We start from the raw sequence: 14335 nt of genomic DNA on the forward strand, positions 1-14335 counted from the left end.
CAACAACAACAACATTATATTTGGTAGTCAACTTTAAACTACAATCTCAAATGTAATTCCGCCATGCGTGGCGCGTTTTTTTTTCCATCTTGGTGTTTAAAATGTGCACAGCCTTATAAAGGTGCCGCACAATATTTTCTATCTTCACCATTTGACCCTTGATAATTGCGGGTGTTTTGTTATTTACGTTAACTATGTTTATTGTTTAAATTGTTATTTTCAATATATTTATTAATAAAACTTATATATTATTGATTTTGTTGTAAAATTTTAGTTTCATTGTAATAAAGCAAATTTTAGAATGGGGCAAAGCACCAATGCTTAGTATAGGGTAGGCACTTAACCTTTGGGTTGGTACTTATCGGAAAGGCAATTAACTATAGGATAGGCACGTAACCTTTGGGTAAGCACTTGGATATAGGGTGGGCAATCAACTTTGGGTAGGCACCTAACTTTTAGTAGGCACTTAACTTTGAATAACACTAAATTTTAAGTAGACACTTATCTTGGGGTAGGCACTTAACTTTGAGTAGGCACTTAACTTTGAATAAGCATTTTATATTTGAAAAACACTAAAATTTGGGCAGGCAATAAACTATAATGTGGGCATTTTATATTGGGTCCGCAATTAACCCATGGTAGGCTCTATTCTGTTATATATCTAGGCAATAGTTTCCGCTTGTTTTTTTGTTTAGGAGTAACTCCGCGCTCCGCTAATGCACTCCGCATTTTATAGAGAGCCGTTATTTTTACCGCTTTGTAGTTCATTTTCTAAGACAGCCAAAAGCAAGTTTTAAGCTGCATTTTATCACAAAATCCTGGTATAATATTTAAATATAAGTTAATGTGTTGGTGTAGACTGGAAAATTAGGCTTAATAATTAATAAAAAACTGTGATTATATCGGGTTGTCAAAAGTTTTGCACTTGCAAAGTAAAAAATTCCGTAACATACGTTAATTTATAAATTATTGCAGGACAGACTGACTGACAGACTGACAGTTACGCTAACTGCTTTGTTAGTGAATAATATTTTGTAGAAATTTTGGTTTTGATCGATTTTATTTTATAAAATGGCATCTGAAAAACCATTACTATCTGAAAACATTGGATTAATGATTTTGCAAGAATTGAAAAAAATTCGAACGGAGATAAAAGAAGAAATACAAACTTTGGGAAATCATTTAAAACAATTTAACAAAAATGCCAATATTTCAAGAGGTTATAGGTCAAATATTCGTCGAAATACACTGAAAAAATCAAGTTTAACAAAACCAATTGTAAACACAATTAATTTGCTTTCAAAACAACAACAAGAATTAGATATTTTAGCAGAAGCGGGAAAATCAATTAATTTGGAAAATGAAAGTGGTGAAAAAACAATGGAATATACCGAAGTGATTCCTGTTGTTGCAGAAATAACCGATCAACCTGAAGCTAAGGAGGAAGAAAATATAAATTTTCCAACTGAGTTTGTTCAATATGATGTTGATCAAAATAACAAGATTTCACCCCAAAAAAATCTCATTAAAAATACTCAGGATTTGGTAAAACAGTTGTTGCCTGAAGATTTAAGTGTTCACAAAGCTTTAAACTGTGGCATCTGTGGACGCTTAATTCAGAGTTTCGAATATCTTTTGCGACATTTTCGGAGGAATCATAAACTTGTTCCGAAGATCAAATGTTGTTTTTGTGATCAGTTGTTCTCGGGAGGATTGATGTTGCGGAAACATTTATCTTTTAATCATTTTGACATCGATCTATCAGGCCTTGATTTAACAGCATTTATTTGCTTCAATGACCAAGATGAACCAACAATTAAATCTTTAATTAACGAGCGTGAAAACAAAAATTTAAATTCACCTAAAACAAAAGCGATTAAAAGACAAGAAACACCACGGGCCAAAAAACCTCGAAGAGTGCCATTATGTGATGTTTGTGGCAAGGATTTTCTAAACCAAGCTGAACTTAAAAAACACATGTTTACACATTTCGGGAATGAAAAATTTAAATGTGAGATTTGCCATCGGGAATTTAACTTAAAATCACATTTGCGAGCGCATATTAAAATCCACCAAACTGGACAACATACTCATTATGATTGCCCATTATGTAAGAATGTATATTTCTATACTAAGAACAGGTTGGTTAATCATATGACTGTTATGCATCCGGGTTTTTTAAATGAGAATAACGAACAACTTACAGTGTCTGTCAATTTAGACAGTGAATTTTAAATTTAATAAATATTTAAAAATTGTGTTTTTTATCATTTTAGTATTCAGAATAATTTTGTGATTTGGAAAATTTTGTCTGTTTAGAATGTGGATAGTTTTGTTAATAACTGCAATATAGTTGTGTCGTTTGTAAAATAGTTTTTGTTTTATGTATGTTTGTTATTTTGTCTGGTAATTATTTTATGTTAATTCAAATTGTCTTTAAATTTTTATTATGATTTATTCAGATGTTATTCCTTTTCTGTTAACTTTGTTTTTGTTTACATTTTTAGATTGATAAATTACTCAAAAATTTATTAAAATAGGGTTAACTATAAATTAACTTCTGCAAGAATGGCACAAGAAAATAACCAAGAAGATTTGGATAATGTTTTGGACAACATGACTTCACTAATATCCACTGAAATATGGAATTTAAAACAAGATGTCCTAGAAATTAAAAGAATTCGTGAAATTAACTTTCCTGGATCGGATTTAAAATCTCAGGTTGCAATTTCAAACGATATTGAGGAAAAAAACGAACTCAAAGACACTCTCGGTATTTTCATGCTTAAGCAATTGACTGAGTTACATAAAGACCTGAGTTCTGAGATTAAATTACTGAGTGAAAACTTTAAAGAGAATCGATCAGACTCGCAAGTAATTGATTGGGTTCATATGACAAATGATGCAACAGATAATGCTATTATGACATCACAAATGTTGGAAGAAGACAATGAGTTTGCGATTCCTGATGCGATCACAATGTTAGCGGAACAAACACCTATAACAGTGACAATATGTGAAGCACAAAATGGAGAAATAACAACAGAAAAACAAATAAAAACTGATGAATACGAAGTTGAAATGATAGACGGTTTAAACAGGTTAAAAAATTCAAAAAAATTGGGCAAAGAGAAACAGACGTTTCAGTGCAATGTTTGTTATAAAATATTTGAGCGAAGTAGTGCGTTACAAGCTCATGTTGTAACCCATAAAGCGGATAAACCCTTTCAGTGTAAGTATTGTGGGAAGGGGTACAGATGTAGGGAGAATTTCGAGGATCATGAACAAAAGCACGAAGGTGAAAAATCGCATAAATGTTTGGTTTGCGGAGAGGAATTTGCAATCCGCAGAAATTTATGGATCCACAGCAAAATCCATCGAAATGTTGACAACATGGAGATTGAAAACACAAAGTCAGGGCCCGTACGTTTTTGTCAGGTTTGTGGAAAGAATTTTGCCTCAAATGTAGCGCTTGAAACCCATCTGCGCGTACACACTGGTGAGAAACCATATGGGTGCGAAATATGTGGCAAAAAGTTTACAAGTAAAGCATATTTGCCGATACATAGAAGACAACATACCGGTCAAAAACCTTTCACTTGTGAAGTCTGTGGTAAAGCGTTCAACGAAAAAACAAACGTGGTTAAACACATGAGAATTCACAACGGGGAGAAACCGTATCAATGTGAAGTCTGTGGGAAGAACTTTGGGACAGCCAGTCATGTAAAGGCTCATTCAAGAGTTCACACAGGAGCCAGACCTTATAAATGTACAATTTGTGGACATGCTTACTCTAAGAATCAAAGTCTTAGAATGCACATGGCTAAGGTCCACCCAAATCCTATAGATGCTATTTTTGAAGATTAATTTTTAAAAAGTGACAATTTTTTATTAGTTTAATGTTAAACTTTTGATACTAAAGGTTAAAATATGATACATATAGTTTTGTAACACTTAGTTATTTTATTAGGTGACAATATTAATAATACTTTTTTGTTATCTTGTTTTGGGCATATACATTTTTTTGAAAGTAATATTTTTGGTAGTTGGTGTTTTGGTTTCACCATAAACCCAATTTATATGTTATTTAAATTGTAAATTAAACTTTTAATTCTGTGTTTACAATTATTAATATTAGCTTATGTGTTTATTAGAAAAACTTAACTACAATACTTTTAGTGTATAAAAATTTAGAAATTAAATAATTCAGAATGTTGTTAATATTATTGGCTAATTGCTATTTGTTATTGTTTATAAATAAATATTTTTGTTTACAGATAGTAGGAAAATGGCTTTAAATATAAAAGCAGATTTATCTGTACTAGGTCAAGCAGCGAGCAGCTCACATAAGGATTTAGCTGAGAGATATCAGGATATATTAAACAAATGTTTTCTCCTCAAAGATAATGAACGGACACAAGGTTTAAAGGCTTTTATGGATGCGATGATGAACGAAAATGTCTCGCAAATGGTATCACGACAACTTTTAACAGATTTCTGTACAAGATTACCTAGTATTGGTAACACAGCTTGCAAAGAAGTTTCATTGTTTGCGTTGGAACGAATTCAACCTCGAGTTATTTCATTTGAAGAGCAGGTCGCACAAATTCGACAGCAGTTGGCTGTGATATTCGAAAATGAAGAAAACTGGAAAGATGCTGCACTAATGTTAGTCGGTATACCAATTGAATCTGGGCAGAAACAATACAGTTTAGATTTTAAACTTCAGACTTATTTAACAATTGCTCGGTTATATCTTGAAGATGAAAACCCAGTACAGGCTGAATCCTACATTAACCGGGCATCTTTATTACAGAATAGTACAAGTAACCGTGAACTACAAATCCACTACAAAGTTTGTTACGCACGAGTTCTCGATTATCGTCGAAAATTTATCGAAGCCACTCAACATTACAACGAACTATCATACCAGACTGCTATACATGAGTGTGAACGAACACAAGCATTAGAAAAAGCTTTAAATTGTGCGATACTGGCACCTGCTGGACAACAACGATCAAGATTACTTGGTATTTTGTATCGTGACGAACGTTGTCAGTCCTTACTTGCTTATGGAATATTAGAGAAAATGTATTTGGATCGAATTATTAAATCTGACGAAGTTTTAGAGTTTTCAAAGCAGTTGATGGCACACCAAAAAGCTATCACAGCAGATGGATCAAATATACTTAACAGGGCAATAACCGAACATAATCTTCTATCAGCCAGTAAGCTTTATAATAACATTCGTTTTACTGAGCTAGGGGCGTTGTTAGAAGTTCCTCCCGAAATGGCTGAAAAGATTGCATCACAAATGATCTGTGAGGGAAGAATGAACGGGTATATTGATCAAATCGATGGAATTGTTTACTTTGAAGTAAGAGAGACCTTGCCAGCCTGGGACGGTCAGATTCAGTCGTTATGTCTGGAAGTTAGTGGAATTGTGGATAAAATACATAATGCTCATCCAGAATGGGCTGCTAATAAAATGGATCAAATTATGGCTTCTTTGAACTAAAACATAAAAGATTATTATTATGTTTATTAAAGTTCATTTTCTATATATTTTTTTTGTTGTCCTTTTTAAAAAAAGGTATTGAGTATGTAAGTGTGTTAGCTGTATGTTAAAACAAACAACCTCTAAATACTTACAATTCTACTGTGTTTCAATTCATTTTAAAACTCTGTCTGAAATTGGTATACATTAATTATAACTGATAATGAATAACTATTACTGCTTGTTTAATTAGCCAGTTTAAATCATTCAATTTTGTTTAGATGTAGGTAAAAATGAACAAATTAAAATTAAACTTGGATCATGGGAGAGCGATGGATGGAAGAGCGTTCACAGCTTTACCCACAATGAGAGGAGACCACAGACACATTAAAACTGATGTTACATCACCATGTAGAGCTTTTAATAAAGATAACTTAAGAGCAAGACCATTTACCACTTTCCGTGAGTTAAATTTTGGGATTTTAAACTTAATTTTTGCTACATTTTTGACGTAATTTACTGCTTCTGGCAATAGTGTGACACATAATATTAAAGGATTATTTAAAAAATGAATACTGCTAAATACAAGATGCATTATGTTTGATTTTATATTATAACATGGCATATATATTATAGGAAATTTAGGGCGGGTTTTGTTTTATAACAACAATGTTTTATTATTTACTTAAAGCTCAATCAAGACAGCGAAGGTCAACTTCAGAAATCCCTCCAAATTTTTCTTGGGTGGATTCTGGGTGGTTGGCTGCTTGTGCTCTCCCTAATACACCAAGTTAGTTTGTTTGACTATCATATTGGTATAAGAGGGCTAATTCTTATTGTCGCATAACTTTTTTGCTTCTACTATATATTAAGTTAACATAAATGGAGTATGTGTATTTATATCTACTAGTGTTACGGTTGGTATTAATAGTCATATTATGATTACAACTCTTATTTATTATTTTCTCGTGATAATTTACTCTTGCCACCACAAACAACGTTTTTTTATTTTAAAGGCTTATAAATTGAACGTAATTAGGCACCTAACTTCATTATATATAAATAGATTTGTACTCTATATATTTCTAAACATACTAATGTTACTTTACTAATATAAATTGTATAATTATTGTTATAAGGTCAGTACAGATATTTATTTGAGAATGGAATTCGTCACGTTGTATCTTTAATGAAACAAAGACCTGAAGGAGCTTTAGATTCCATCCAACTTCCCAAGTTAAATCGACTTAAGATCAGAATTGAGGACTTTTGTGCCCCAACTTTGCATCAAATTCGACATTTTGTGAAGATTGTGGAAGATGCTAATGAAAGAAATGAGGTGGTAGTAATAAGTTTTTATTGTCCTTATTCTAAATTTTACTTGTGAAGAAAATAGGTAAATATTGGTATAAAATATTCTGTCAGCTTGGTAGAGTGGGTAGAACACTTGGCTTTATTGCATTAGGTCTAGAGTTCAATCCTTCCTACTTTCAAGTTGTAAGGCTCTTAAGAAAGGCGATATAAACAGTAAGAACTCCTACTGTTTCAATGCTTGATCAACAGCCTAAATATCGGGCAATTATATTCTGTTATATTCCAAACTGCCATAGTTAACTTAAGACTGGGTCAGGGTAACAAATGTTTGCTATATTAATGCCTTTCGGCCTTTTTTTATCGAGAATAAATAAATACAAAAAGGAATCTGCACCTAAAGACCCAATGTTTTGGTAATCAATCTGACACAACCCTTATTTCAATAACATTTTTTTTAGGCTGTTGTGGTGCATTGTGAAAATGGGAACGGACGAACAGGAACCATGGTTGCTTGTTATTTGATTAAAACTCGGAGAATAAAACCTAAAACTGCTCTTGAACAAACTAGAAAGTTAAGACCTGGGTTTGTGGAGTCTTCTGAGCAAGAAAAAGCGATCGAACAATATTATTATCATATTAAAAGTGGAAATTATTAAGTTTGAAAGGCAATTTTGGTGGAATTTGTTTGTACTACTTATAAAAGTAAAAAAGGGAAAATTTTTGTCACTTTTAGATTAAATTTCTTATAAATTGCCAAATATGTATTTGTTATTGTATGAATTGCTATAAAGAGATTAGTATAGCAACACATTGAGATTGGTTTACTTTCATTATGCTTGTGTTTATTTATTAGAATCCTTAAACTTTGTTTTTTTTTACCTACCTGAGATTATGTGCACTTATATTTCATTTTCTTGCCAACTTAATACTGTGATATTTTTAATAAAATTTTAGTCAAATAAGTATATATATATATTGTTTATATAAATGGGTTTGTTTGTTTGTAATATTCGAGGATAACAAACTTTGATTTATTTAAAACATATAATTTTGGAAACACTGCATCATGATCACGTGATTTTGTTTACATTTTCAAAGCATGTTTTTAAAATTTTTAAAGAAAGATTATGACCGAAATGTGTTCAAAGAAATGTAAGTTTTCATATTAAAATTATATTAAGTTGTGGCATTTATTGCTGACAGTGTAGTTGAATAAATGTTGTACTAGCCAGTAGCGTTGTGTTTAAAACACTATGCCTCGAGATTCTAGGTTCTTAATGCTTTTCATTAAGTAAGGCGATATAAACGATACAAACTCCTGCTGAGCCAATACTTGATCATGATTAGCAGATTAATTACCGGACAATTATAATCTATAATATCTCAAACTGCCAAATTCAACTAAAAACTGGGTCGGGGTAACTGATGTTACTCTATGTTTAGGAGTTAACCTTTCTACATTAAAGATAAATTTATATATGTTAATGCTAAATTAACTTAACAGAGAAACCAGCATACACATCAATTGATTTATTTATTTTTCAAAGAAGAAGAAAATAACCACAGGATTGTTGTTATTTAAAGTTTCAAATAAGTAAGTGGAAATAAAATTATTTTTTTATTATTCAAGTTTAAAAAACTAAATAAAAAAGCATGTAAATATAATTAACAAAATATTTAAAATTAACTTTATTTAACAAGTGATTGTATGAAGTCACAAACTCAAAATAGAGCAATGTGAATACCTTATAAATAATACAATCATATGTCGCATGATTACAGCCCTAACCCCTTAACAATTTTGTTTTAAACTTACTTGAATTTCTGTGGTCTATACGCACATTGATTTCTCGTTAATTAAACTTTAGTTATTTTCGAAGTAAAAACACCTGTTTAACAAACTTACATACTGCTGTATACATGTTTAACGTCTTTTGCAAAATTAATGATTTATTATCCACCAGCAGCATATGAAAAATGACACAAAAACAAAATGAAATAATCAACCAATGTAAAAAAGTGATATTGAAAAAATATGAATTCGTGAATTAGTGCAATTACAAAAAAAAGGCAGTACGGAAAAAACAAACTAAAAAGCAATAAAACTAAAAAAATAATTACAAAAACACTCTAATTTTGATCAATTATGTACAATATTTATAAAAGCACAATGTTTATTTTTCACTATTAAAACAATGTTAGTAGGGCACAAAATATATAGTTTGAGATAAACGATGATTAAAAATCGCAACAAAATTATTTTTTAACGCTGTTAAAATTTATATTTTAATTATTTGTTTTCTATTGAACCCAAAGTTTTTCGCTTTTTTTTCTCGACGTTTATTCGATAATTTTCATTCGTCTCTAACACCCCCTCCATACTTTTACCCAGGGGTTCAATACTCTTACTATGTGGGATCACATTTTTATCCCTTTTTCCAGGAAAAGCTAATTTTTTTCGCGCTGGCGAGTTTTTCCATGATTCCAAGTGATCATGTTTACTCATTGTAAAAGGCTGAGTTGTTTTGATTTCATTTTGGTTGATTTTTAGGTTTGGAATTATGTTTTCCTTAGATTTTAAGATAACAGTTGCCATTTCTTGATTTGATTCTAAACTTTGTTGCGTTAAGTTGTCATATTTTGATTCGCATGACATAGGGTTTTTAGATTTTTGTGATGGTCGTTTCACTTCTGAAACTGATTCGTCATAAAATAAAATATCAGAAGATTTATGTTTTGATATTCTGTTGATCTTGTTTTCCTTGTACAAGGTTGGTGGTAAATCATGCCTTGATTTAATCACGTTTTTGTTATGATTTTCAGTTTTTTTGACTTTTGTTAATTTAGTCCCACTCTGAGGATCAAAATCCAAATCTGTTACGTTCCAGTTTTGTTTCTTTATTTTTGAAATGTCATTTTTCTCCATTCTGTCAGCAATTTCATCAATATCTAAAGCCTGAAAACCAAATGCTTCTCGGAACGAATTCCTGATCGATTTGTTATTCTTTTTCTTTTTATTTCTCCTTCTTTTTACAACAACATTTTGGTTAAGTCGTTCTTTTTTACCAAAAGATTTCATTCGTTGTGGATATTTCCGCTTTGTCCTCTTTTCTGCATTAAAAATTTCAGGCTCAATTATCGTGATCGATTTTTTTGTTGGAACAATCTCAGATTCCACAAAACAGCTTTTATGTTCTTTATACATCTCTTGGTTTTTTCTTACCCAATTTTTAACTAAAGTGCTGGGTGAACCAGGGTTGTGACGCTTTGGGGTTTCCAACATTTTCGACAACTTTGTCCTCGGGGTGTAAACGATCCCCCTTTCATTATCGTACTCAAAATTTACATTCAATTCCTCACTAGATTCTCGGATCGAAGTCAAGCTTTCCTCGGTGATATTTTGGTGGTTTGGTTCACGTTTTGGAGCCCGTTTTATGTTTAAATCATCTCCTGGTGTGCTTGTAGCTCGTGGTTTGGGCATCAAGCTTTCATCCAGTTCATAAATTGGTGATTTTTGAGGTTCAAATGATTTCACTTTGAACCCTATTTTAGCATCACCCACAACAGCAACTGTCAACATTTTATTCTCAAAATTTTTTGTAGTTTGATCGTTGTTGTAATGTCTGTGATTTGGGTTAGTTTTGTGTTTATTGCAAACCCGATTTTGAGCCACATTTTTTGAGTTTGTGAACTCCGTGATTGGGGTATCGTAACTACATCTTAAATCAGTGAAATCCCTGACATCAAATTCCTCGTTCGAGGATAGAGAATCTGTTGAATCGAAATCATTGTTGTTAGAATGTGGTCGTCCTTTCTTATACGGCGTCGACAAAATGTTTGTTGTTTCATTCAGTGTTGTACAACAACAAAACGTCGAAACACAGAAATGTTGAGCATGGTAGTAAGGCATACAACAATGACATCTTTGCTTGCTGGCAGGGTGGAAGAATTTGTAATACAAACACATTGAAGTAATACCTGAATTTAAATAAGCAAAGCTTTAAAACTTAGGTTTTTACTAAAAATTGATGGCTTTAAACTGAAACCTAATTTTATTATATCGTAAACACAAGTCTATTTGAAAACATGAATTTTCTTGTAGTAAAAATAAAAATAGTGTTATTGATTTTAAAAATGTTGTTATTACCAATTAAAAAACCACCCCAAACAGCAAATGGTGCGACCATATTGTACCACTCTCCTGGTGTTTGTTGGGGCATCCATAAAATTATCATTACACTGTTTTCAACAAATATTACCTTAAAACAAAATCTTAATAAGGTTTTGCTGTACTAAATTCAAAAAAATTATTTTTTTAGGTATTGTTCTTGGATTATTGTCATATACCTACAACCGTCATGTATTACTGACAATAAGATATTTTCTATTTATGCCACTTTACCCCTAACCTTGCTTTAAAAAATCAACTTTAATTTCTAAAAAAATTTAATACAAATTTTGGTTTTTAAAAATTTCAGTTTTAAAAAATTTTTAAATTAAAGTAATTTTCCATTTTTAACTATATTTAAAATAATCTAATTTACTTACAGCATAATAAAACACAGCCCTCCATCTTGACCTTCCTTCCTTCATGTTAAAGAAACAGAAAACATAAATAAAACCAACGACGACGTTGAACAACTTCTCCTCCCACCAACTTCCACAGAAGTCTGTATCTTGTGCCATCACCCATGCACTCATCACTAACCAGTGGGTACCTGAACATATTGGGTAACTGTAAGTTAAATTGCAATTTTGCTTATTTTAAAGTGTGTTATATAAATGGATTAAAGTAATTTGACCGGCAGCGTGGTGTAGTGGTAAGGACAATTGCTACACCACACATGGGGTCGTGGGTTCAATCCCCACTGATCTCATGCTGTAGCTCCCTTGAGTAAGATGCTATAAACGGTATGAACTCCTGCTGAGCCAGCACTTAATCAGCAGCATAACTATCGGGCAATTATAATCTATGATATTCCAACATGCCACAGGCATCTCGAGACTGGGTCAGGGTAACTGATGTTACTCTATGTTTAAGTCGCGCATTCGACTTTCCCACATCGAGGATAAAGATATATATATACAAAAAAAATTGACAACAAATCACTTAAAAAATTGGAATGCGATCATGTTTTTTTTGGCCTCCAAAATTTTAGGAATGTAAAACTAATAAGATGTAAGAACTGTAAAAGTAGTAAGCCCAATATATATTAATTATCTTAATTTTTAAAGATATTAACATATTTTTGTAGACAATATTATAAAGGATTAAAGGGTTTGTGTATATACATACAAAAATGTCTGAAAAAAATTAAAAAAAATAAATTTCAGGTATACATACTGTAAAGGTAAAGTTGGTTTGGGGGCCACTATGTGTGTACTTAACATTTTTTATTAATGTAATAATGCTTATGTTTTAAAACTTTGCATATTTCAAAGTGCACTTGCTTTTCTAAACAAGGTACCTGAAATATCAAATCCACTTGCATTTTAAACTTACCTAATACCAACAATATCCATTCTTTATAGATTGTAGCAAACAAAACAATCGATGAAATCCTCCCTAGCACCATACCAACTCTCCATATTGTTTGAAGTGTTACCCCAGTCCAACTAACCCTCTTTCTTCTGCTCACTGCTGCCCTCAATGCTTTGTTGTAAGCAACTATTGCCCAGGATAAGGACAGCAAACTGAAACAGGCAGAGATTCCTAAAAATAAAAGTATTTTTTATAACTTTTACAGTTCGGATAATATTGAAAATAACTGGCGATAATTAATCAGCCAATAACTAATTCTTACAAGATATTACTAATTCTAGGACCTTACTAAAGGGTGCTACAGCATAGAAGCAGTAAGAATATTTTACTTAAAAACCCAGAGCTCTACTACACTTGGTCCTAGGTTCGAAAGTATAATATTTAAGTAAAAATTGATTTTAAAATAATAACAATATTTTTCTACAGCTTTTACAAGTTTATTCATCAAATGTGTAGAAAGGTTGGTACCAGTTAGAATATGATCTCCTTCTTTAACTTGTATCATGATATAAAGTTGAAGAACTAACTGTGGAGCACTCTCCAGGAAACATTCGAATAACCTCAGCATACTGACATCACTTAGCTGGGAGTACATGTCCTAGTGGGAAAAAAATTAAGTTTAGGTGGTTTATTGATACATTTACTATTTTTAATTTTCAACTGGGTTGTGATTTAATTTTTGCATTGTTTTGGTACTATGTCGGTTTATGTAAAAATATACAGGATAAAATTAATTTTAACTTGGTTAGAGTTTAGTTTAATTCATTTTTTATTGATACAAATTAGTTTATTTTATAGGTACCACAAAAATGCTGTTAATTGATTGTTTGGCTTAATAAAAGTAAGTTAAACTTACTCATTAATAGGGGGGGGGCAGAATTTAGGGGTTATTCAAAGTTTTAAGTTGGTGGGTTCATAGAATACAGTATAGTATACCTTACTATAAATATGCTGTGCATGTGAATTTGTTTCTAACCTGGTAATCTTGGATTCTTTTTGTGTGTTTTGCTTTAAACCCGAGCATTATAACGGTGATATATCGCTTCATTGGACCCATCATTAAAACATGAACTAACAGCATTGAAAATGTTAATTTATGTCCATCTGCCAAATACCAGCGAGTACTGAATATCTAAGAAAAAATAAAAAAACGTTTTTGTTAATTTTTTTTTTACTTTCATTAATGCATTTAAAAAGTTAATATATAGTATTAAAAATGTTGTAATAAAAAATGTATTTATTTTTTGTATTTCAATATTTTTAAAATTTCAGTTAAAACTAGAATAAAATAAAAATCTATTTAATGACTCATTTAGTTTTATTGCACTTAAATAAATTAAACAATACCTGCATAATAATAGCTGGAACAATAAAAAAAGTTAGGGTTAAAGCTGCCCAACTCATTTCATTTATATTCCAATAAACCAACATTACAAGAATATCTAAAAAAGTTTAATTTTGAATTAAAAAAAGTTAAGTGGTGAACTTTGGCGCACTATAAATCAATGTAATCACATTTTTTTAAAACAAACATTTTTTAAGCTATAAGAATTCAATAAAAAGTTGACTTTTACCTGTAGCAATATCGGCCATATATGTTCCCATTGAAATAGTGATAACAAACAAATCAAACCAAGTGAAACGACATTCTGGTAAAGCTGTATCCTCCCTAGCTGTCCTATTTGGTGAAAACACAACCATAGAGTCCTTGTTTTTCATTAATTTGCCGTCATTTTGCTGATATGACGTAATTTCAACTGTTTCTGCTCGTGACGTCATGTTTTTTGTTTACAAATAAATCAAAATTTTGAAATCGCCGCCAACTTTTGAGAGAGTTGTTTTGAGAAAAAAGGGAGAGATTTCGAGAGAGTGAGAGCAGTGTTTCCAAATATAAATTTATTTTATTAGATTATAAAATAAAAAAACACAGTAGTTTTGGAAATAGGTTGTTTACATAAAATTAAAATTTAATAATTGACAGA

At 31.2% G+C, this 14335-nt stretch overlaps 4 protein-coding genes across 5 annotated transcripts; 3 read left to right on the top strand and 1 right to left on the bottom strand.

Annotated features, from left to right (window-relative positions):
* The first annotated feature begins 788 nt into the window (after nucleotides 1-788).
* On the top strand, nucleotides 789-4006 carry LOC145750983 (uncharacterized). The gene is made up of 2 exons (XM_082567051.1): nucleotides 789-2224; nucleotides 2534-4006. The coding sequence occupies exons 1-2, from the start codon at nucleotides 1072-1074 to the stop codon at nucleotides 3865-3867; spliced, it is 2487 nt and encodes an 828-aa protein (XP_082423177.1). The 5' UTR covers nucleotides 789-1071; the 3' UTR covers nucleotides 3868-4006.
* Nucleotides 4007-4281: 275 nt separating this feature from the next.
* Nucleotides 4282-5828, top strand: LOC145749341 (COP9 signalosome complex subunit 4-like). The gene is made up of 2 exons (XM_082565088.1): nucleotides 4282-5593; nucleotides 5779-5828. The coding sequence occupies exon 1, from the start codon at nucleotides 4289-4291 to the stop codon at nucleotides 5516-5518; it is 1230 nt and encodes a 409-aa protein (XP_082421214.1). The 5' UTR covers nucleotides 4282-4288; the 3' UTR covers nucleotides 5519-5593; nucleotides 5779-5828.
* Nucleotides 5514-7770, top strand: LOC145749342 (dual specificity protein phosphatase 23-like). 2 transcript variants are annotated; one of them, XM_082565089.1, is made up of 4 exons: nucleotides 5514-5959; nucleotides 6189-6287; nucleotides 6637-6836; nucleotides 7270-7770. In XM_082565089.1, the coding sequence occupies exons 1-4, from the start codon at nucleotides 5791-5793 to the stop codon at nucleotides 7465-7467; spliced, it is 666 nt and encodes a 221-aa protein (XP_082421215.1). In that variant the 5' UTR covers nucleotides 5514-5790; the 3' UTR covers nucleotides 7468-7770. The 2 variants fall into 2 exon arrangements, with proteins under 2 accessions (XP_082421215.1, XP_082421217.1); XM_082565091.1 differs by lacking the exon at nucleotides 6189-6287.
* Nucleotides 7771-9021: 1251 nt separating this feature from the next.
* LOC145750985 (uncharacterized) lies at nucleotides 9022-14132 on the bottom strand. The gene is made up of 8 exons (XM_082567052.1): nucleotides 13928-14132; nucleotides 13701-13795; nucleotides 13330-13485; nucleotides 12822-12951; nucleotides 12315-12524; nucleotides 11360-11529; nucleotides 10959-11070; nucleotides 9022-10789 (listed from the first exon to the last, which is right to left on the bottom strand). The coding sequence occupies exons 1-8, from the start codon at nucleotides 14130-14132 to the stop codon at nucleotides 9102-9104; spliced, it is 2766 nt and encodes a 921-aa protein (XP_082423178.1). The 3' UTR covers nucleotides 9022-9101.
* Nucleotides 14133-14335: the final 203 nt, after the last annotated feature.

Source organism: Corella eumyota, chromosome 4 (assembly GCF_963082875.1).
Source record: "Corella eumyota chromosome 4, kaCorEumy4.1, whole genome shotgun sequence".
NCBI classification, from domain to species: domain Eukaryota; kingdom Metazoa; phylum Chordata; class Ascidiacea; order Phlebobranchia; family Corellidae; genus Corella; species Corella eumyota.